Source organism: Peromyscus eremicus, chromosome 8b (genome assembly GCF_949786415.1).
Source record: "Peromyscus eremicus chromosome 8b, PerEre_H2_v1, whole genome shotgun sequence".
NCBI lineage: Eukaryota > Metazoa > Chordata > Mammalia > Rodentia > Cricetidae > Peromyscus > Peromyscus eremicus.
Window position 1 is genome coordinate 9,853,805 of NC_081424.1, and position 23,481 is coordinate 9,877,285.

Genomic DNA, 23,481 nt, shown 5'->3' on the forward strand with positions numbered 1-23,481 from the left:
TCAGATGCTGAGGTGAGACCTCGGGTTCTGGACCCAAGAGAAGAGCTAGGGGTTGCTACGGCAGGGGGTTGCTGGCAGGAAAGGCAGCTAGGCTTCCTGGAGGATATGTCCAGGCTGAGTGTGAGGAGCAATGGGGTGACTAGACAGGAAGCTCACCCTGAATAGAGGAAGAGAATATGCTAGGACCCTACGGACAGCACCTGGTGAGTGGAATCAAGGGGCGGGAGGGGAGAGTCGAGCGGGGGAGGGGGAGGGGGAGGGGAGAGGAGGGAGGCTGGAGCCTGTAGGGCTTTCTCAGTGTTAACAGGTTTAGTCTCTACACTGCAGTGGGAAGGGACTAAACGGACTTCAACGGGATGGGGGCAGGGAGTGAAGCTGTGACAAGGGGCTGTGTGTGTGTGTGTGTGTGTGTGTGTGCGCACCTCTGTAGCCATCTAACTACTGTTACAATTAAGAAGAAGCTGTTGGTTGGCTGATAGATCATCATCATCATCATCATCATAGAGAGAAAGATTGGAATGTGTGCTACGCTGGATTGCAGGATGTGGTAGCAAGTGGAAATACAAATGCAGCATGGACACACTCAAGTGAGCACACTCAGATGCAGCCACTGCTCTTGTCTATTCCAAAGCAACCAGCTGAACCCAACGTTCACAGGAAACAAAGGTTTTCATAACCAAACCTGTGCTTTCAGAGACCAGGGCTGTCCTGTCTGCTGCCCAGCTTCCATGCCAGATCTTTCTTTGGGTTATTCAGGGAAAGTTTCTTTTCTTTCTTAGAAACAAGGTTTCTCTGTGCAGCCCCAGCTGTCCTGAAATTCGCCCTGTAGACCAGGCTGGCCTCGAACTCAAAGATCAGCCTGCCTCTGCCTCCTGTGTTGGGTGCTGGGATTAAAGGCGTGTGTCACCACACCCAGTGGAAATATCTCAGAGAAATTCTTAGACTCATAACATAACTGCTAGATGAATGGACACTGTTACTGGAAAGCCATTGTCCCTTGGAGTCCATTCTATTGACACACCTGTGAGAGCCTGTGGGACCACCAAGCTGGGGATGGTGGCTGCATCCTGAGGGATGGAGCTGAGGTCGGGTTCCGGGGTACTCCGTGGAGGCGACAGAGCCAAAGGAGTCATGAGCACTGGAGGCTTGATCTGCAAGAGAGTCTGTTTAATCAGTGAACATCTAGACCTGCTCTCTATTCCACCCCGATCTTTCCTGGGTATCTGCTAATCCTCCTCAGTACTCTCTCACGCCTACACCTTTCTACTTCTCAGCTTTGGGAAAGGAGCCTCAGATTCAAGTTCACGTTCAAAATTCGTATTTGGATTATAGTCAGACGGTAGCTCTGTACTTCACCCTTACATTGGCACTACCCAGGAAGTGACAGCACCAGGAAGTGGGTGTAGGGGCATACAGAGGCATGAAGAGTTAAAACCCACAGGCCCCCTGAGGACAGGATGCAGCCTGCAGGGCAGTGCCCCATCCACACCTCTGTACTCTGTAGAGTCCTGGCCACAGGGCTTTCCCTGCATCCACCAGGCGATGGACCATGATGCTCTCCCCACTCTCTGATGAGCTCACAGCATGCAGAAGCACTCTCCAGGTTGCTGACAAGCTGTTCAGCGGTGACTTCCTGTGGCAGACTGTCAGACACAATCTGGATGGGACAGGAATGGGCAGCCACCACCTGTGAAGGTCTCCCCCGAAACCACATGTAAGGAGATGGAATTTGTACTAAGGGAAGTACAAGTCAATGATATTGGGTCAATAAGCCGCTCTGCACCTGCACTAGGTTGGGCCAGAGTGATGTATGGCAGTGGAGGATAAATGGGGACAGATGGTGGATTCAGTTTGAAGATGGAATAAGTCAATAGCTCCTCTTTTTCACCAGTGACTCATGTAGGGACCCCACTCCAGAAGAATCAAGTCAGTTTACAAGAGTGGACCCCTAGGCATCAGGAATTTCAAAAGTTTCATTTTTTTTTTCAGTGTGTAGAGACAGTTCAAGAACAATTGCTCCATCCCCAAGCTTTTCAACTTTTTCAAGCAATCTCTTGTGGGTCTCACAAAAATGCCAGTTTTGATTCTGAGTTCTGGGATCGGATCCCACATTGTAATGAGCCCCCGGGTGGGATGTCTCTGCAGGTCCATGAGCACACTTTGGACAGCCAGGTGTTGTTTTTCATTGTTAATTCACATGCATCCTTATCCTAACGTGCTTCTGGACTTCTAGGATGGACTAGTAATAGTGATGAGGGAAAGGTGCTCCAAATGCTGCGTGTCTCATTAACAGTGATGGAGACAGAGTACTCCATGGTCACATAGAGACAGAGTGCTCCATCATCACATAGAGACAAAGTGCTCCATCATTACATAGAGACAAAGTGCTCCATTGTCACATAGAGACACAGTGCTCCATCATCACATAGAGACAGAGTACTCAGTGGTCACATAGAGACAGAGTGCTCCATTGTCACATAGAGACAAAGTGCTCCATCGTCACATAGAGACAGAGTGTTCCATCATCACATAGAGACAGAGTGCTCCATCATCACATAGAGACAAAGTGCTCCATCATCACATAGAGACAAACTGCTCCATCATCACATAGAGTCAAAGTACTCTATCATCACATAGAGACAGAGTGCTCCATCATCACATAGAGATAGAGTGCTCCATCATCACACAGAGACAAAGTGCTCCATCGTCACATAGAGACAGAGTGCTCCATCATCACATAGAGACAGAGTGCTCCATCGTCACATAGAGACAAAGTGCTCCAAATTCTGTGCATTCATTGTCTGAGTCACTGCTCTAGTGCTGTGAGGAGACACCATGACCAAGGCATCTCTTCTAAAAAAATCATTTAATTGAGGGTTTGCTTACAAGTTTAGAGGGTTAGTCCATGATCATCATGGCAGGAAGCAGGCTGGCATGGTGCTGGAGCAGTAGCTGAGAGCTTTACATCCTGGTCTGCAGGCAGTGTGCAGAGACAGAGGGAGAGACTGGGCCTGGCCTGGGCTTTCAAAACTTTAAAGCCCGCTCCCAGTGACACACCTCCTCCAATAGGCCACACTCAATCCAACAAGGCCACACCTCCTAGTCCTTCCCACACAGTTCCATTCCCTGGTGACTAATCATTCAAACATATGAACCTATGAGGGCCTTTCTCATTGAAACCATTACAACCAATTTGCTGTATTTGCCTGTTTAGTCACGGCAGATATGAACTATCCTGTTTCAAGCCAGAGGAGCTGTTTTGTGACATAACTGGGAATAAAGCAGACCAAAACTTACCCTCATGGAGCTGCTACTGTAACGGGGCAGGGGAGCAACAAACACAACACGTGTGGGTCATGGAGTGTCAGGAAGTGAGACGGGCTGGGACTGGGAAATAACTGAAGGGATGCACTTTGTGAAGTTTTGACACGGAATGGCTTGAGTCACATTGTATAAAGACTGAATTGAACAAGTAACTTAGCTGTCTAGGGGAAGAATCTTCCCGGCAATGAGAACATCCAACACCAAGATCCCGAGGCAGGAGGAGGGTGCAAGGCGGAAAAGGTAAAGAGTGAGACTGTGCCTGCCTTTGGAGGGCACGCCAGGCCTCCGGCTACCACCCCAAGACTTCTGAACAGGCCACTAACACTTAATCCTTCTGACCCCTCATGTCCAAAAGAGGCTTACAGGGACACAGTGAAAGAATGCTAGTCTAGAGATGAGCGAGAGGTGACTGTCGGTGATCCGGGTGACAGCTGTGCAGGCCAGGAGCGATGGGGCTTTTCTGGATACATTTGGAAGGTGGAATGTGTCTGGGTAGAGAAGCCATGAGTGACTCTGAGGGTTGGGCCAGAAAGGCTTCAGGTTGTGTAAGGATGACGTCACACACCCGGATGCCCTGAAATTTTTAAATGGGAAGGTTCCTATTGGAATAAACTTAGGAAATGATGGAAAAAGACATTGGAATCAGGAAATAAAGCCAACGCGTTATAGTTTTGTCATGGAGAGGAACAAAGAACAAGCCACAGCACTGGGGAGAAGTAGCGTGGGGAGATTTACCCTGCAATAGGTGCCACCTCACACCATCAAAAGGAAAATCAAAACACAAAACAGTGATGTCGGCAAGGTCGTGGGGAAACCGGACACTTGTATACTGAGTATGTGAAATGGTGTGGTCACTCTGGAAATCAGGAAGAAAGTTCCTTGAAAATCCAAAGTGGAACCACCACACAGCCCAGTGGCTCAGCCCACGCTCACAGGAAAGAATTGAAGGCAGCCTGAAAGACAGTCTGGAGGCCCGGCTTTGCTGGATCACCATTTACATAGTCAGAGAGAGGGAGAGTGGAGTGGGCACTGTAGCTCGTGGGCATTGCAGCGCTCAGGCTGGAGGAAGTGAAGAGCTGTTTAGAGTTCAGAGTTTCACGTCTGCCAGCTCTAGAGATCGGTTGCCCAACATGACTCTAACTTATGCTTAGAGAAAACTGCAACTTAGTTTCATGTCATCATCATTTTCATCACAATTTAGAACATTCTTGAAACAGTTTAAAAGACATTTTTGTTCTTTTTTTATTTCAAGATGGGAGAAATAGGTTTTTGGTTTTGATCTGTTTGTTTGTTTTTTGGTTTTTTGAGACAAAGTTTTGCTGTGTTGGCCTGGCTGTCCTGGAACTCACTCTGTAGACCAGGCTGGCCTCGAACTCAGAGATCCGCCTGCCTCTGCCTCCCGAGTGCTGAGATTAAAGGCATGTGCCACCACTTCCCGGGGAGAGATAACTTTTAATGCTGATGTCAATGATCCAGGAGAGGAGAATCAGAGCTAGATGATGCCGTCAGCACCCAAGGCCTCTGACCAGGTGTGGGAAGGAAGGTGGTGTTCGCTGGGGCAGGACCTGTCCTGTACTGCCGCGGCAAGGGAGGCAGAATTGAAGGTGTGTAGGTGCTGAGTGGAGGATGGTGGGAGCTTGCAGAAGGGCTTTGCTAGATAGATGGTCCAATTCCTTCACTGGATAAAAAAAAAATGGTGTCGAAGAATGGAAGGCTGGCGTGTTAACGAACCAGGGTGGGATGACAGGAAAGGGACTGTGGCCAGTGAGTGTCACTAAGGGGACAGAGGAAGGTGTGGAAACAAATTTGAGAGGGGAGCAGCCAACAGCAAGCTAGGTGGCTGCTCAGTGGTGCTGCCTGGGTGCTGAGCGGGGGGCCTCTTACCCTGCATAAACCAAAGCTTCAGTCAGCAGAAGGGATTGTATTCATTTCAGTGTAGCGTCTGAAAAAAATTACAGGACCCAACACGTAAGCAACACACTACTGAACAATGGAAAAGTGATTTCAAAAATGCCTCGGTGCTGGGAAAGAAAGCTCTGAAACCCACTGCGACTCCGTCTCCGTGACTTTGGCTTCCTCAACGGTCTGCTCTCACAAGGCAGTGGCCCCGACTATCCTAAGAGTTCCCAGTGACCTTGCTATGAATGATATCCTACTGCGCATGGTTTGGGGTGGCAAGGCAGATGGGGAGGGGCCCAAAGACTTCAGGCCGTAAGCTCTGGGAGAGTCCCAGTCAGCTCTCCTTTCCTAATTCTCAGTTCACTAACCCCCAACCTACGCATAATTCTACCCATCAGGAGAACAAAAATCGGCAAATTGTGATTTATTTGCCTGTGATCTTCAAGTAAATCAACATGAAGGTCTTTGTGTTCCTTTCCTAGAATGATTGATGGTGATGATGGTGATGCGGATGCTGATGATGGTAGTGATGGTGATGATGATGATGATGATGATGATGATGGTAGTGATTGTAGTGATATATTGTGTACCTCAATAAACTTGCCTGGGGATCGGAGTATAATCTAGAGCCAGCCACTAGATTAGACATAGAGGCCAGACAGTGGTGGCACACACCCTTAATCCTATCACTCGGGAGCCAGAGATCGGTCTGGATCTCTGTGAGTTCAAGGCCACACTGGAAACAGAGCCAGGCACTGGTGGCACACACTTTTAATCCCATTACCAGGAAGCACACACACCTTTAATCCCAGGAAGTGATGTCTGGGCAGAGAAAGGAATATAAGGCGTGAGGAAACAGGAACTCACTCTTTTGAGGCTGAGGATTCCATAGAGGTAAGAACGTGGCTGGTTTGTTTTGTTTCTCTGATCTTTCAGCTTTCACCCCAATATCTGGTTCCAGGTTTTTTATTAATAAGACCGTTTAGCAATTCTTATTACAGGTGATGATGATGATGATGGTGGTGGTGGTGGTGGTGGTGCTGATAGTGCTGATGGTGGTGGTGGTAATGATGATGGTGATGATAATGATTATTGAAATCTCAGGCTCATGAACCACATAACAACCCCAACATCTCATGCTTGTTCTCTATTATATTTATTAATGTTGGATTTATCCACTGAACCCATTTCAAAATAAGTCATGGTATTACAATTAGCTGTCACTTCTACTCATCATTTCTACTCAAATGAAGCGATCACAGGGATCAGATGAGTCAGTTGGCTACAAGAAAAGAAAAGCTTCCAATGCCAGGCAGTGGTGGCGCATGCCTTTAACCCCAGCACTGGAGAGGTAGAGGCAGATGCATCTCTGAGTTTGAGGCCAGCCTGGACTACAGAATGAGTTCTAGGACAGCCAGGGCTGCACAGAGAAACCTTGTCTCAAAAACTTCCTTATTTACCCTCTGTGGTGGTTTGAATGAGAATAGCTTCCACAGGTCCACAGATTCGAATACTTGGTCACTAGGGAGGGGCACTATCTGAAAGGATTAGGAGGTGTGGTCTTGCTGGAAGAAGTGTGTCACTGAGGGTGAGCTGGAGGTTTTAAAAGGCCCACTCCTGGCCCAGTCTCTCTCTCCTGCTGTCTGTGGGTCCGAATATAACACTCTCAATTCCTTCTTCAGCACCGTATCTGCCTGCATCCTGCCATGCTTCCTGCCATGATGACCAGGTACTAAACCTCTGAACTATAAGCCAGCCCCCAATTAAATGCTTGCCTTTATAAAAGTTGCTGTGGTCATGGTGTCTCTTCCCAGCAATAGGACACTGATGGAGACTCCCCCCTCTACAGCTACTGGGACTTTTAAACAAAGCAGGAATCTTTCGCAAACTGTGGACAGCATTGTTCTATGGGTATGTCCCCAGGGGCTTTTGTGACAGGGGCCCGGTCCCTAATACATTAAGTGATGCAAGAACCTTCAAGAGATGGTTAGGCCATTGGGGGCATCACCTTGGGGAAAAATTAATTTTGGCTCTTGAAGTAAGTTAGTCTCTGTGAGAGTTTTTAAAAGTGAGGAGACTGGCCAGGTATGGTAGCCTGCCTTTAATCCAGCACCAGCCAGGGCTCCATAGAGAGACCCTGTTTCAAAACAACAACAAACAAAAACAAAGGAAGTATGACTGTTTCCCCCCACACACACCAAGTTCCTGCTTCACCAGGTGACTCGTGGGTCCCTATCACGTCTGCTCACACTACTGTAATATCTTCTGCCAGGAGCCTCACCATGTTCTTGGGCCTCCAGGACTGTAAACTGGCTAACACTCTTTTCTTTTTCTTTCTGGGTGGTGGTGGTGGTGTGTCTGTCTGTCTGTCTGTCTGTCTCTGTGTGTGTCTGTGTGTCTCTGTGTGTGCGTCATCAGGGCATCATGCCCACTGGACAAACACTCTACACCTGGCTACATCCCCAGACCAAAGGGCTCATTCCTTTATGAATTCTATAGCCACCTTCTTCTGTTACAGCAATCAAAACTAGACTAGAAGAAGGGGTCTCTGACTTTTTAAAAATAGGATTTTTGTGGGAGAATAAAATGCAATCAAAATTTACTTAGTGTTCAGAAATTTAAGTTTAACTGCCTAATATAAAGAGCTAAAAATAGCCTGCTGGAGAGAACTCTGTCAGTAAAATGCTGGTCTTGTAAGAAGGAGGACCAGAGTTTAACAGCCAGAATGCACACACATCTAGCATTTAAGAGGGAGTCACCATGATTTTAGAAAAGGCTAGAAATAGAGGGACGCAGCTATGCAGCACATTGTCTGTGATATGATGTGGGCCTCTTCCTCAATCAGAACAAGCTGTTCTCTGGGGGCGGGGGGGGGGGGGGGGGAGATTTGTCTTTACTGTTCTTGCTTTCAATTTTTAAAAATATTGATTTGTTGATTTGGATGTTTTGATGGACAAAAAAAAGTGAAATGCTCACATGTTGGTTTCTAATGTCATTCTTCAATAAAAGGACAGGGACTTCTAGCAGAAATGGACGGTCCCGAGACTAAGACAGGGAGCATGCAGAATAAGACAGGGAACTTGCAGAATAAGACAGGGAGCATGCAGAATAAGACAACAGGGAACATGCAGAATAAGACAGGGAGCATTCAGAATAAGACAGGGAGCATGCAGAATAAGACGGGAAGCACGCAGAATAAGACAGGGAGTATGCAGAATAAGACAACAGGGAACATGCAGAATAAGACAGGGAGCATGCAGAATAAGACAAGGAGCATGCAGAATAAGACGGGGAGCATGCAGGATAAGACAGGGAGCATGCAGGATAAGACAACAGGGAACATGCAGAATAAGACAGGGAGCATGCAGAATAAGACAGGGAACATGCAGAATAAGACAGGGAGCATGCAGAATAAGACGGGGAGCATGCAGAATAAGACGGGGAGCATGCAGGATAAGATGGGGAGCATGTAGGATAAGATGGGGAGCATGCAGGATAAGACAACAGGGAGCATGCAGAATAAGATGGGGAGCATGCAGGGTAAGACAACAGGGAGCATGCAGAATAAGACGGGGAGCATGCAGAATAAGACAGGGAGCATGCAGAATAAGACAGGGAGCATGCAGAATAAGACAAGGAGCATGCAGGATAAGCTGGAAGCATCTTGAAGTGCTGAGAGGTAACAAGATGTTAACAAAAACTACCAGTGATCGAGTATCTTGAGGGGGAAGGGGCTGACTGAAAGAGCTCCAGAGGACAAATGTGGACCACTATGAGCAACAGTGTAGTGACCTATTATAGCACGAGTATATATGTAATAAATGTCCACAAGTCCATCTGCCGTGAGTAAGTGACTGACAATGTAAACAAGTAGGAGGACAAAGAAATCTCTCATGAAGGAAATGTCCACAACCTCTGGGAGGGGGTAGAGGGGGCGGGACACAATTCCCTGGTCTCTAAGGGTGGGCTGTGTGGACATAATGAATTCCTCTAACTACTGCAGTGTGGAAGTGGGGGCGGTCACTTTTACAGTGGGGACACCTGACTAATGTCACCTCAGCCACGGGGTCAAAAGCAACATCATCAGTGGTACTGACAGTATGTGCTTTTGATACAGTTAAACAGAGATGTTACTGCACCCCTGTTTTCTCCCCTATACCATCTAATATGTGAGGAAACGATAGTCAGACCACAATTGCATAATATTCTGTGAAACTCCTCAAAACTGTTCATCACCAAAAGTAAGGAAAAGCCAAGCAACTTCCACAGACAGAGGAGCTTAAGAAAACATGATGACTGAAGGTGAGGCTGGGCTGGACGGGACCCCGGAACAGATTAGAGAGACAGTCATACAATTAGAAGAAAGTATGGACTTGATTTATGACAACATACTATCAGTTTGCTGTTTGTGACAAATGTGCCATTGTAGTGTAAGATGTTAACAGTGAGGAGCTAGGCTGGCGGGGCGAATCTTACAGTATAAAGCAGAGATCCTGCTGCAAATATTTAAAAGCAGAATATGGTTGAATGGTGAGTGGTGTGGTGGTGTGGAGGGGTAAAGAGGGGCCTCTTCCTGGCAGCACCAGAGGGGAAGAGCCGAAGGTCTGCTACCGAGATCCCTGTCTGGTATGCTGGGCTAAGCCTTGGCCTGATACATCTCTAGCTGGCATCTTTTCCTGAGTTCAGAACCTCAGTCACACAGGACAGTGAGGTCCCACCCAGGGCACTGTTGCTGGTGGCTGTCCCAGGTGTAGTCAGAACAAGAAGGATAGCTTTGTCCACGTCCACCGCACACTTTCCCTGGGGACACATTTCTTTCTTCCTGACATTCACATTCTTCTTTCATTCAAAACTCCCTTGTAATGTAGCCCGTGGTAACCAGCTCCAAGGCGACAAACAGGGTTCGAGGAAAAGGGCCACAGTGTAGAGAAATGAAACTTAAGAGTTTTTTATCTGAGGGAATACATTCACACCTGAACTGTCTGGGTCATGCTCTTTTATTATTCTGCTACTCTTTCTTACAGCTGTAATTCTTCCTAGTTCTAATTCCTTCTAAGTTCTAATCCTTCCTCATTCTCTTTTGTTCTACACACAGCTACATCTCGTTTCTACACAGCTTCGTCTTCCTTGTCTCCACACACTTACAAATCTCCACACACTTACATTCTCCACACAGCTACACACCTTTATACTTTTCTCACATTTCTCTCTTCACCTCTCACACGTCTCTCTCACTTCTTCTTACACACATCTTTACATAGCTATTGCTCTGTCTTTCTTCTATCTCTACATCTCTACACATAGCTCTTTCTTCTCTCTCTCTCTCTCTCTCTCTCTCTCTCTCTCTCTCTCTCTCTCTCTCTCCATAGCTCTCCACAGTCCCCCTTCACAGCCAAACTCTGGACAAATAGAAGTTCCATTTTCAGGGTCACAAAGCATTTCTTGAGTAAACAATCAGAGACAGCACTATGTCTTAACGTTATCAGCCTGACTTTGGTTCAACAGACATTTAGGAGTTTGTCCTTGAGCAAATCATCTCCAGGGGCAACCTAGTCTATTTTTTTAATTTGTTCTAAGGTCTTAGCTAAATGTGTAAAAGGCTATCTTTGTGCTGAGAATGTTCCTGTGTGAGTCTGAGGTAATGACAAAAAATAGGGCCTAAGTGTCTTACAGTCTTTGTGGAACAATAGATCTAGTTATGAAGCATACTCTAGTATATTTTCTATGTATCAAAATCATACAGCTTAATGAGAAGTTATCTTCCTGACCATCCATGGATAGATGTGTCCGTAAGATTGAAATGTAATCATGAGATTACATATACATATCATATGAGATTACACATTACAGTGCAGATGTTGGGGAGATACCACAGCTGTTTTTGCACATGTGAAATTACAGACAGAAGCAACAGTTCTCAGGGTTGGTGGTCCGTAAGCCTTGCTTGAATGGGGTTCTCCTCCATCAGAGAAGTATTCATCTGGTGACTTGACATCTGAATTATCAATTGCTATCTGCTGTATTTGTGTCATGGCCTGCAATAGCTTGTGACACCCTCAGGGTTGTAAGGAGAGGCCATTAGGAAGTACAGCTAGAGAAATGGATTCATTCACCATGTTTAACTTCAGACTGTATTCTAAAAACTTGCCTGGTAAAATGCAAATTGATTCTGATAAGAAGTATGTGTGATTACATTCCTAGAGGTCAGCCTGCCATTGGATCCACAGTTACCTTTTCACATCTGGGAGAATGTAAACACCCAAGAGATGAAGGTGTTGTATCATTTGGCCTTGGTTTCAGTCAAATCTGGCATCCTAATTTAACAATCTTTGCCCCAGCACTTTCCCAAGGAGGTAAAACTATGTAAATACAGCATACTCCGGGCATCAGGATGAATCAGAAGGGAGCGGGAGGGATGTACCTTTTGGAGACACAAATGGGTGAGCGGGGAGGCTGGTGTTTCTCCTACCAGCTCCGAGTTGGAATTCTTCCTGGAGTGGGGAGGTGCTACAAGTACTGTAAGGCTTACATGGGCTGCTGTCTTGCCTGGGGTGGGGAAGAAAGATTTCATTCTCCTCCTGACACAGGAAGCCAAGAAGAAAACAATGAAGAATGATGTGGTACCCTGTGGATGCTGAGAGAGAGAGAGAGAGAGAGAGAGAGAGAGAGACTAGGGAGAGAGAGAGAGAGAGAGAGAGAGAGAGAGAGAGAGACTAGGGGACAAATCGCGAAGACTGGAAAATGTGGGATCAGAAAGCAGATGTGTCCATGAGCCTCACTGCCCACCATACCCTGTGACACAATAATTTTCAGTAGAAACTACACATTTCAAGGGAGTCAAGTTCTCTGCTTCAGTAGCCATGGGTCAAAATGACCAGCCCTGTTGTTGAGAAAGGGGACACATGACTGCAGGCATCCAGCACACAGCAGAACTGCAGCTGTGGGGTGCCAGGACCCACTTGAATTAGTCCATAAGAAATGACTATACAATCTTCAGAAATACTGCAAGTTGATAGTTGTACTTGTTTGAATGAAAATGGCCCCATAGGGAGTGGCACTGTTAGGAAGTGTGGCCTTGTTGGAGGAAGTGTGTCACTGGGGGTGGACTTTGAGGTTTTAAATGCTCAAGCCAGGCCCAGTGTCACTTTCTTTCTCTTCCTGCTGCCTGTGGATCCAGATGTAGAACTCTCAGCTCCTTCTCCAGCATCATGTCTGCCAGCATGCCACCATGACAATAATGGACTAAACCTCTGAACTGTAAGCTAGTCCCAATGAAATGTTTTTCATTAGGAGAGTTGCTGTGGCCATGGTGTCTCTTCAGAGCAATAGAAACCATAAGTTAAACACAGCCATGTTTAAAGCTTGAGTTGCGTAGATTTACAGTTGAATTGAGTACATTTTAAAAGTGCTAAGTGTTCAGAATTCATCACTCTCCAACCATTTCACTCTGCATCTGTACTGCTGAGGTGGGCTGCAGGGCAGCTTGGCCCTGCTCCGTGCTCAGGTTCATTTGTTGGTGGCTCAGAGCTGGGAGCATGCGGGTATTTTCACCTTGTAATGTTGCAAATGTTTCAAATGAGGACGGGGTTTGTTGTATTGGTTTACAGACCTAAGAAGGTGACCAGAACACACGTTAAAATGTGGATTCCACTTCAAAGTGTGTCGCACATTATGGCTGTTACATGGTGAGTGACACAAAAATTATAATCCTGGCTTTATTTTGCCTATTTGTTTGTTTTCAAAGGCTGTCTTTTAGTTCACAGCCTTGACAAACAGGATGGTGGTTCTGCTACTTAAGATGTTAAAGTCAGTGCAGGTACAGGACAGAAGCTCGGGTTTAAGCTTCATGCAGCCCCTTCCTGGCTCCTTACAAAGATCACTCTGTAGTCATGAAACATAAGCGAAATTTGCCTCCTAATCTTAGAAGAGTTTCTGAACTGAGGACCTGGCCAAGATGCTAAGAGGTAAACATTCCTTTTAGAACAAAGGAGGCTGTGTGGCTCTCTAGAAGCTATGGTGTTAAGAGATTAACTGCTGTCTTGGCCAAGGTGACAGTGAACAGCGAGGCTCAGTGGTGAGCGGGCCCCAAGAACAAGGCAGCAGGAAGCCCGAGGCTTCCAGAGACTCAGCAAGATGGGCCCTGGGATGAGGCATGGGCTGTGGACTCCAGAGGTCTGACATCTGCCCACCAGTTTGACCCTGCCCTTTCTGCCTGCAACTCGCTCATGTTAGCATGAATCTCAGAAACAGTCAAATGTCTGACTGTCAACGAGACAGTCTAGAAGAGATGACTGTGTCATTCTCAGGCCAGAGAGAGCTGCTATCTGTGCAGGGATAGAGGGAACTAACAGATACCACCTGTCAGGGGTGATATCACAGGCCCAGGACACAGTCAGAGGAAAGAGACAGCCTCAGAATTTCTCAAAAAAAAAAAAAAAAAAAAAGAGCTCAACAAAGACTCCAAGTCACACTGTTGACTCTCACTAATACCAGCAATCACTGTTGCAGTGTCCTTAGTGATGTTGCGATTTTGTAGAGTAGTAGTGTTTGTTGTGTTAATGTATCATCAGATTGTAGCAATAGTAACTGTTACTCTTCAAATGTCCTCCCACTCCAAATGCCTTCCCCTTCACACCTGATGGTAGAAACTACCAGAACTGAACTTGCAAGGAGCGTTCATAGTAAATGTAAACAGCCCCTGATGGAGGGCACAGGAGAATTTCCTTTCCTTTCTTCTAAAAAATAATGTTTATTTATTCTCTAGCAATCTTATACATGTCTGTAGTTCATTTTGATCCTCTTCACCCCTACTGCCCTTTCTTCCTCCCTCGTCCCAACACATCCACTTCCTACTTTAATTTCAGCTATTTATTTATTTCTATTTGGTTACCTGAGACAGGGTACTACTTTGTTGCCCAAACTGGTTTCAAACTCATGAACTCTATGAATCCTCCTGCCTCCAGATAGCTGGGAACGCAAATCTGTGCCACCATATTCAAGTCCAAGAAGCATTTTCTTAGTAATAAAATACAAGAACTTTAAGGTCAGACAAAGTAAGAGTCTGCCCTGCTTAGGCAGGTTTTTTTTAAGGAAAAAACAAAAAACAAAAAACTTCTGGCTCCCGTACTGTGTCCCAGATACTTAAAATTGCCAAGTTAGTGGCCATTTGGTAAGTGGAGTGAGACTGTAAAATTTACTTGCTGGCTCTTCCACAATCAGTGTCCTGTCATCGATGGTAAAATGGGGTGCCAGGGTCTGGGAAATTGCCAAAATAAAACTGAGGAGGCCACGTTACCAACTGAGATTCTAAATCATCAGCACCTGTCAGTGTGCAGCATCGGATGAAACAAAAACTTTCTCTCACCAATATGTATTTTAGAATAAAGGTTACTTTTTGAGGAAATCATTTTAGCTTTGTGTAGAGTTTCACATGGTTCTTATTTCTCCTGTGTCACCACTGATGGGTGACAGGATCACACAGACTCGCACCTGGTTTGGAAGTATTCTTCTAGGACACTAAGCTTAAGGCTTACAGAGTTGTCTGGGGATATGTGGTTTGAGACAATGTCCATGCATTTTCCTAACTGTACGGGAAGTAGACTCAAAAGATAACTGTGGTCTCTTGTTCCTACAGAAGAAATTATTTGTGCAGCGGGAACAGACCTGCTTGCTTTGTGCAGGGTCTGTGGGTGTCAGCCAGCCTACCTAAGCTGTGTCCTGCTCTGAGGTGTCGCTGGGTGTCAGGGGCACTGAAAACTCCCTTTTAGGAGGGAGGATGTTGCAGGCCGTGATAATATGAAGTAGGAATTCAACTGACTATGACCTGGATGAAGCCAAGGGCCTTCCAGAGGTAAAAACCGAGGCTTAAGGAGTCTTGGTGATGTTTCACTTTTGATTATTAACCATTTCTTGCTCTGAGTTTCTTGCGTGCTATGGTAGCTTTTTCATTAAATTCCTTTTCTAAGAACAGTGTGTTGATCATTTATTGGGCACTGCTGTGGAATGTTGTTCTGTATGCTGTGAATGTGTGTTGTTCTGATTGGGTGATAAATAAAATGTTCATTGGCTGGTAGCCAGGCAGGAAGAATAGGCGGGATAAGCAGACAAGGAGAATTCTGGGAAGAGGAAGGCTGAGTCAGGAGTCGCTAGCCAGACACAGAGGAAGCAAGATGACAAGGCAGAACTGAGAAAAGGTACCAAGCCACGTTGCTGAACATAGATAAGAATTATGGCTTAAATTAAATGTAAGAGCTAGTCAGTAATACGCCTAAGCTAATGGCCATACAATTCGTAATTAATATAAGCCTTTGTGTGTTTACTTGAGTCTAAGCGGCTTCGGGACCAGGCAGGACACCAAAAAACTTCCAATTACTGGGCACTGTTTCTCCTCTACTAAAGGAATATTTAGATAACTTTCTGTGCAGTAACACAGCCAGGATCCCTAATTTCAAGCCTCCCTGTAATTATCGTCATTAACATCATCCAGCCAGGAGCATCCCCGATGGACAAAAGTATCTTATCAGAGATACCTCTGTACTCTCTATGAATAGACTTAAGCATCCAGACTATCTGTTTGAGAAGGCCTGGCAGATGTGCTAATTAAGCTTAACTTTCTCCCTTTCCAAAGTCTTATCTCTAGTTTTAGATCTACCTTTAACTATTAACTCAGACCTAAAGGGCTTCTTCTTACAGGTACATCAAGCTGACTCAGGCTGCCCAGCCACCGAGTACACTCCCCGGCCCTGCCAGAAAACCACAGTAGCCAAGAAAGCTTGGACAGAAAAGGGGCCAAAGGAAAGTAAGGTGGTTTTATTTTCACTCGTCACTGATAGACTCCTAACACTTTACCGAACCACTTCTAAGAATATAGTTGAACACATAAAATTCCCCCCCCCCACTAAGATATTAACAGAATTTAGCCCTCAATGGATTCTATTCCCCATTAGTCACTTCCCTTTTGGACTGCAGATGATGGCTGGCAATTACTGCTCCTTTGTGTGGATCTTATTGCCCCTCCTTTTGACCCTGGGGGAATTCAAGCCTGGTGACCTTGCATTGCTATTGCATGAGTATATAATTGTAAACCTCAGAGACTTGAGGGGACGAGACAGAGAAGAAAAAAGAGAATGGAAGAACTAGATTACAGGGCTAGAAGAGAGAACTAGAGGGATGAGATGGAAGATGAGGAAGAGCCAGATGGGGAAGAACAAGATGAGAAAGAAGGAGATGAGAGAGGAGCTGGTATGGGAAGGAACTAGATGGATGAGAACCTAGATAGGGCGGACCTAAGATGAGAGAATTAAGATAGAACTTGGAGGAGATAGCAGATAAATCTAGAGAGATATTCAGGCAAGAAAGGAGCTAAGCATGAGAGCAGAATAGAAGCTGTGTAGAGAGAGAACTGATGCAGAATAATAAAGTGAATGGAATAAAGAGTTTCATGTACATAGATTTATTGGAGAATCCCTCAGATTTATTCGCCGCCACCAGTAGCATCTCTTCTGGAACTCTGGGGAAGGCTATCAAGGGGCTGGACCCCAACAGCATTCAATAAGAGAAAACTCGCAAAGTAAATAAGGTTTGTTCCATGGAGTGAATGGTCATTTTTCTTGGCCCAAGAAATTTTGTGTCTGCTCAGAATTTTCATTCTTGGGTCACAGCCCCTAGGGGACCAGGAAGAAGGCCAACAGAGCTTTAAGATGTTCCCTCAGAACTTGGACTTGCTCCCTGGTTCTGTGAAACAGAAAGCGAGCCCTGCTCCAGCCCTCCAAATGCAATTCCCAGACTCCAGCAAGGGCACAGGTACCTGAGCAGACACAGGTGCCCAGGTTAGCTTCTGAGAGCAGATACACAAATTCCAAAGCCAGCATGCCATGGACAAAAGGTCTCCCTGGTGGGAAATACTGTAGTTGGTTTTTTTTTTTTTAATTTTTTTTTTCTCTTTTACTCTTTTAGGGGCCTGCCACCCAGCTCCCAAATAAATCACATGGAGTCTTACTCTTTCTTATGAATGCCCAGCCTTAGCCTGGCTTGTTCCTAGGCAGCTTTTCTTAACTTAAGTTATCCCATCTACCTCTTGCCTCTGGGCTTTTACATTTTTTCTATTCTACATACCTTTCTTTCCTTCAACTCCATGGCTGGCTGTGTAGCTGGGTGGTTAGCCCCTTGCATCCTCCTCTTCTTCTCCTTTTCTCATTCCTTGATCTTTTCTTCCCAGATTTCTCCTCTTATTTATTCTCCCTGCCTGGCAGGCCCACCTATCCTTTCTCCTGCCTAGATATTGACCATTCAGCTCTTTATTAGACCAATCAGGTGCTTTAGAGAGACAAAGTAACTAACACAATGTCACAGAATTAAGCAAATGTAACATAAAAGAATGCAACACATTTTTGCATCATTATAGAACTGTTCCACAGCATAAACAAATGTAACACATCTAAAATAATATTCCACAACAGAGGTTCATTTGCTTTAAGTTTTCTTAACATTTTTTTGAGATTTTATTTATTTTTATGTGTATGAGTGTTTGCCTGAATATTGGTGCACTGTGTGTGTGCTATGTATGCCCAAAGAGACCGGAAGAGGGTGTTGGATGCCCTGGGACTGAAATTACAGTTGTGAACTGCCATGTGGTTTCTGGGAATTGATCTTGGTCCTCTGCAAGAGCAGCCAGTGCTCTTAATGGCTGAGCTGTCTTTCCAGCCCCTTATTTTCTTTAATTATGTGGGGGTGGGGTGGGGGTGGGGTTAGGGGTTGTCTATGTGTGGGTATGTGCATGTGAGTGTAGGTGCCCACAGAGGCCAGAGGCATTGGCTTCTTCCAAACCTGAGTTACAGGTAGTTGTGAGCCACCTCATGTAAGTGCTAGAAACAGAATTTGGGTCCTGGGTGAGAGCAGTGTGCTCTCTGAACTGCTGCGCCACGTCTGTAATAAAGAGCTGAACAGCCAATGGCAAGGCAGGAAAGGATAGGGGGGGCTGACAGGAGGAGAGATCTGAGAGGATCTCTTCTCAGTCACCAAGAAGAGAAGGAGAGGAGGACATCAGGGTCCAGCCACCCAGCTACACAGCCAGTCACGGAGTAGGAAGTAAAGGAAGGAACATAGAATAGAGAGGGTAAAAGCCCAGAGACAAAAGGTAGATGGGGTAATTTAAGTTAAGGAAAGCTGGCAAGAAACAAACCAAGCTAAGGCTGGGCATTTACAAGTAATAATAAGCCTCTGAGTGTGTATTTATTTGGGTCGCAGGGTGGTGGGCTCCCCAAAGAGTCAAAGAGTTAAACAACAACAACAACCCTCAAGTAATTTTAATAACCAACCTTTCCCCACGACTGGTTTTTTTTTTTTTTTGTTTTTTTTTTTTTGTTTTTTTTTTGCATTTGGAAGGATTGAGACGAGGGGGAGGAATGAAGGTTGAATTCATTTCTCCTTCTTCTACAACCTCTTTCTGCTGACCTGAAATCATTTCCATACATTTCCCTAATACTTGAGAGTTAATTGCCAATTTGCATTTTGGTTGCAGAGTCTGGGTCTCAGGATGGGAGCGCCAGCTTTTATTTCAAGAAAAATAAGTGGAAGACAGTACGGCTGCTTCTCTTTGAAAGCCCCAAGGCTTGCAGAGCAGGAGCCTGCTGACACGCCTTTCTCTTTTTCCCTCAAGTATCGGGTCCCTTCAGAATCTGTCGCAGCACAGGGGCCGGCCACTGGGGTCATGCCATCAGACCTGCTCCCCACCCACAGCCTCTCAACACTGTGAGTTCTTATGATGCTCTTGGGATCCTGGTTGCCATGGATCTGCCCTTTGCAGCCAAACTTGGCATCAGCATCTTTTCTAAGCAGGAAACACTTGATATCAGTAAATCCTTTTTAGTAGGAAATTCTGATGGACACCCCAGAGTCCCTTGCTAAGCCTCTGACTTGGGAGCCTTTTCTGCATCCTTTAACAGCAGCCTGCTCACAGCGTTGCTTTAAATGTCTCAGGAGTAGCATCGGCTTTCCACACAGACAGATGAGGAATAAGTCCTAGAAGTAGCTTCAAGGTGCATATAGACAGGGGACAGGCGAGTGCCTGACACTCTCATTCAAATGCAAGCTTAATAACATGTGTTTAGCAATGGCCTAAAATCTGCTCACCTGATGGCTTTCCCTTCTGGTGTGATTCCCTTTCTCCACTTGTAAGAAGAAAAGAAAAGAAAGAAAGAAAAAGAAAAGAGCACACAAGAGCATGCATTATGTGCTGGGTTGTCACAGTGAGACCTTGTCCGACACGTGCTCCATTGAGAGACTTATTTCCTAGCCTGTGTTTACTCAGATCCCTGTCTTCCCCAGCATTTTGCATCAGAGCTCTGCCCAGTTCCCCGGTGCCCCAGGCCGACTGGGAGAAGGAGATGGTGGAGGCGTACCTTGTACCTGGGTTTCCGCCCTCTCTTCTTTGGGATTGTCACTGCTGGTCCAGAGCCGGCAGAAGCAGAATAAAGGTTATGGACTGCCATGGGCACCGGCGTGGAGTGAAGGGGAGGCCGGCCACGCTTCCTCCCCGGGACCTTCTGTGTCTGCATCTCCGCTGGGGCCAGTCTTACCGAGTGAGGAGGCAAACCGCACGGGGAAGAGAGGTCCTGGGAGTTAGTTCAGAGAGAAAGCAAAACAAAACCAGAAATGTCTGTTTGGTTTTCAAAGCATATAGCTCTGTGTGTGTATACCTCCCACTTCCGGGAGAAAGCCAGGGTGCGTGGAAGAGAGACAGGCACCACTAGCCTACGATTCTGCTAGGTGCAAAAGACAACAGATTCCTGGATCCAGACACACCTGATAGTGTCGCCAGCAACTGAATGCTTTCACGTCTCAATTCAATTTTTAACTAATAAAATAGTATCACAGTCGTGATTTAAATACTATATATATGACATTTCTATGTTTATAATGTTTAATGTTAAATAAATCAATATATTATATTTAATATCATTATATTACATAAATTCATTCATTCCCTCCCCCCATATTTAACCTTCTTTCTTTGGTTTAATTACAAATTGTCATCACCTCTTTTTCTCTTGAAAGAAATGTAACAATACATGTCAATTTCATTAAAGCCATGACATCCTTTAGTCAAAATATGCACAGGGGTTTGCATACAGAAATGTTCATTTTAACAATATGGAGAACTGCAGAAATAAAATAGATACAACCTAAATAACCATATCTAAGAGAATAGCTAACACACCTACAAACTAAAACTGTCAACTGATTTAAAGCCTTTAGCAACGCAGTTTGCAGAACATGATGTTGGGTGAAGGGAGCATCACACATGTAAATGATGCACAAAACGGATCTCAATTACGCAAAAATTTATCCGGTAAAATCAATGGAAGGAGGCATGCTAAAAGGTCACCTAGATAAAGATGGCCAGACTGTGGGAAACTGTTCACAGCACATAGTCCTTTGTACACAGCCAACAGTATTGACCATAAACTACTTAGGTAGAATTCCATAAATCTTAAAGCAAAGGTCGCTGATTGACCTTGACCAGAGAGACCAGAAGATCTGGAAACTCAGAGGTCAGATATCCTGGCATGGTCAGGACTGTGTAGAGTGGGGTAGAGCTTTAGACTTTAACTCAGGGGCAATGTTAGGTGATGAAATCCACTTCTACAGAGTAGTGGAAACTTCCAGAACCTTCTGGTGGGAATGAGAAGGTTTTGCTGACAAGTCTGTAGAAGGTGTTAGGACGGCAGCATCCGCATGCCTTGGTGGGGCAGCAATGCAGGGGCTGTATAATCACTTTACTCAGGGAAGGAAAAGTAAAACACTTGACATTCTTCTAAAACATAATAGGGGAAGATTTGTTTTTGGAAATACCGTATTAGGTGGATAGATTTTCTTTTTTCTTTTTTTTTTTCAGTGTGGGGCTTGAACCTACGGCCCTGTATACACCATGCAAGCACTTACCAGTGGGCCACACTTCCAACTCAATAAATAGAATTCTAAAGTAGAAATATTTTTATTTCACACACTGTTGAATGTTTCAGATAAAGAAACAAACTTGTCTATCTGTGGACCCAGGCTCAGTTCCCAACACCCACCTCAGGGAGCTCACACCTGCTGTCACCCCCTCAGGCTGCTCACACCTGCTGTCACCCCCCTCAGGCTGCTCACATCTGCTGTCACCCCCCTTAGGCTGCTCACACCTGCTGTCACCCCCCTCAGGGAGCTCACACCTGCTGTCACCCCCTCAGGCTGCTCACACCTGCTGTCACCCCCCTCAGGGAGCTCACACCTGCTGTCACCCCCCTCAGGGAGCTCACACCTGCTGTCACCCCCCTCAGGCTGCTCACATCTGCTGTCACCCCCTCAGGCTGCTCACACCTGCTGTCACCCCCCTCAGGCTGCTCACATCTGCTGTCACCCCCTCAGGGAGCTCACATCTGCTGTCACCCCCTCAGGGAGCTCACATCTGCTGTCACCCCCTCAGGCTGCTCACATCTGCTGTCACCCCCTCAGGGAGCTCACATCTGCTGTCACCCCCTCAGGGAGCTCACATCTGCTGTCACCCCCCTCAGGGAGCTCACACCTGCTGTCACCCCCTCAGGCTGCTCACACCTGCTGCCACCCCCCTCAGGCTGCTCACACCTGCTGTCACCCCCCTCAGGGAGCTCACACCTGCTGTCACCCCCCCCTCAGGCTGCTCACACCTGCTGTCACCCCCTCAGGCTGCTCACACCTGCTGTCACCCCCTCAGGGAGCTCACACCTGCTGCCACCGCCCTCAGGCTGCTCACACCTGCTGTCACCCCCCTCAGGGAGCTCACACCTGCTGTCACCCCCCCTCAGGCTGCTCACACCTGCTGTCACCCCCCTCAGGCTGCTCACACCTGCTGTCACCCCCTCAGGCTGCTCACACCTGCTGTCACCCCCTCAGGCTGCTCACACCTGCTGTCACCCCCTCAGGCTGCTCACATCTGCTGTCACCCCCTCAGGGAGCTCACACCTGCTGTCACCCCCTCAGGGAGCTCACACCTGCTGTCACCCCCCTCAGGGAGCTCACATCTGCTGTCACCCCCTCAGGGAGCTCACATCTGCTGTCACCCCCTCAGGCTGCTCACACCTGCTGTCACCCCCCTCAGGGAGCTCACACCTGCTGTCAACCCCCTCAGGGAGCTCACACCTGCTGTCACCCCCCTCAGGGAGCTCACATCTGCTGTCACCCCCTCAGGGAGCTCACACCTGCTGTCACCCCCCTCAGGCTGCTCACACCTGCTGTCACCCCCTCAGGGAGCTCACACCTGCTGTCACCCCCCTCAGGGAGCTCACACCTGCTGTCACCCCCCTCAGGGAGCTCACACCTGCTGTCACCCCCCTCAGGCTGCTCACACCTGCTGTCACCCCCTCAGGGAGCTCACACCTGCTGTCACCCCCTCAGGAAGCTCACACCTGCTGTCACCCCCTCAGGGAGCTCACATCTGCTGTCACCCCCTCAGGCTGCTCACACCTGCTGTCACCCCCTCAGGCTGCTCACACCTGCTGTCATCCCCTCAGGGAGCTCACACCTGCTGTCATCCCCTCAGGGAGCTCACACCTGCTGTCACCCCCCTCAGGCTGCTCACACCTGCTGTCACCCCCCTCAGGCTGCTCACACCTGCTATCACCCCCCTCAGGCTGCTCACACCTGCTGTCACCCCCTCAGGCTGCTCACACCTGCTGTCACCCCCTCAGGGAGCTCACACCTGCTGTCACCCCCCTCAGGGAGCTCACACCTGCTGTCACCCCCTCAGGGAGCTCACACCTGCTGTCACCCCCTCAGGCTGCTCACACCTGCTGTCACCCCCCTCAGGCTGCTCACACCTGCTGTCACCCCCTCAGGCTGCTCACACCTGCTGTCACCACCTCAGGCTGCTCACACCTGCTGTCACCCCCTCAGGCTGCTCACACCTGCTGTCACCCCCCTCAGGGAGCTCACACCTGCTGTCACCCCCTCAGGGAGCTCACACCTGCTGTCACCCCCTCAGGCTGCTCACACCTGCTGTCACCCCCTCAGGCTGCTCACACCTGCTGTCACCCCCTCAGGGAGCTCACACCTGCTGTCACCCCCTCAGGGAGCTCACACCTGCTGTCACCCCCCTCAGGCTGCTCACACCTGCTGTCACCCCCTCAGGCTGCTCACACCTGCTGTCACCCCCCTCAGGCTGCTCACACCTGCTGTCACCCCCCTCAGGCTGCTCACACCTGCTGTCACCCCCTCAGGCTGCTCACACCTGCTGTCACCCCC

At 47.3% G+C, this 23,481-nt stretch overlaps 1 protein-coding gene across 1 annotated transcript in view; it reads right to left on the bottom strand.

The window, feature by feature from the left end:
• The window catches only part of Scml4 (Scm polycomb group protein like 4), a 118,552-nt gene that overhangs the window by 41,158 nt on the left and 53,913 nt on the right, over positions 1-23,481 (bottom strand). Inside the window, 3 exon segments of the mRNA XM_059272459.1 lie at positions 1,022-1,151; positions 19,623-19,821; positions 19,823-19,835. Coding sequence (XP_059128442.1) covers positions 1,022-1,151; positions 19,623-19,821; positions 19,823-19,835 — 342 coding nt within the window.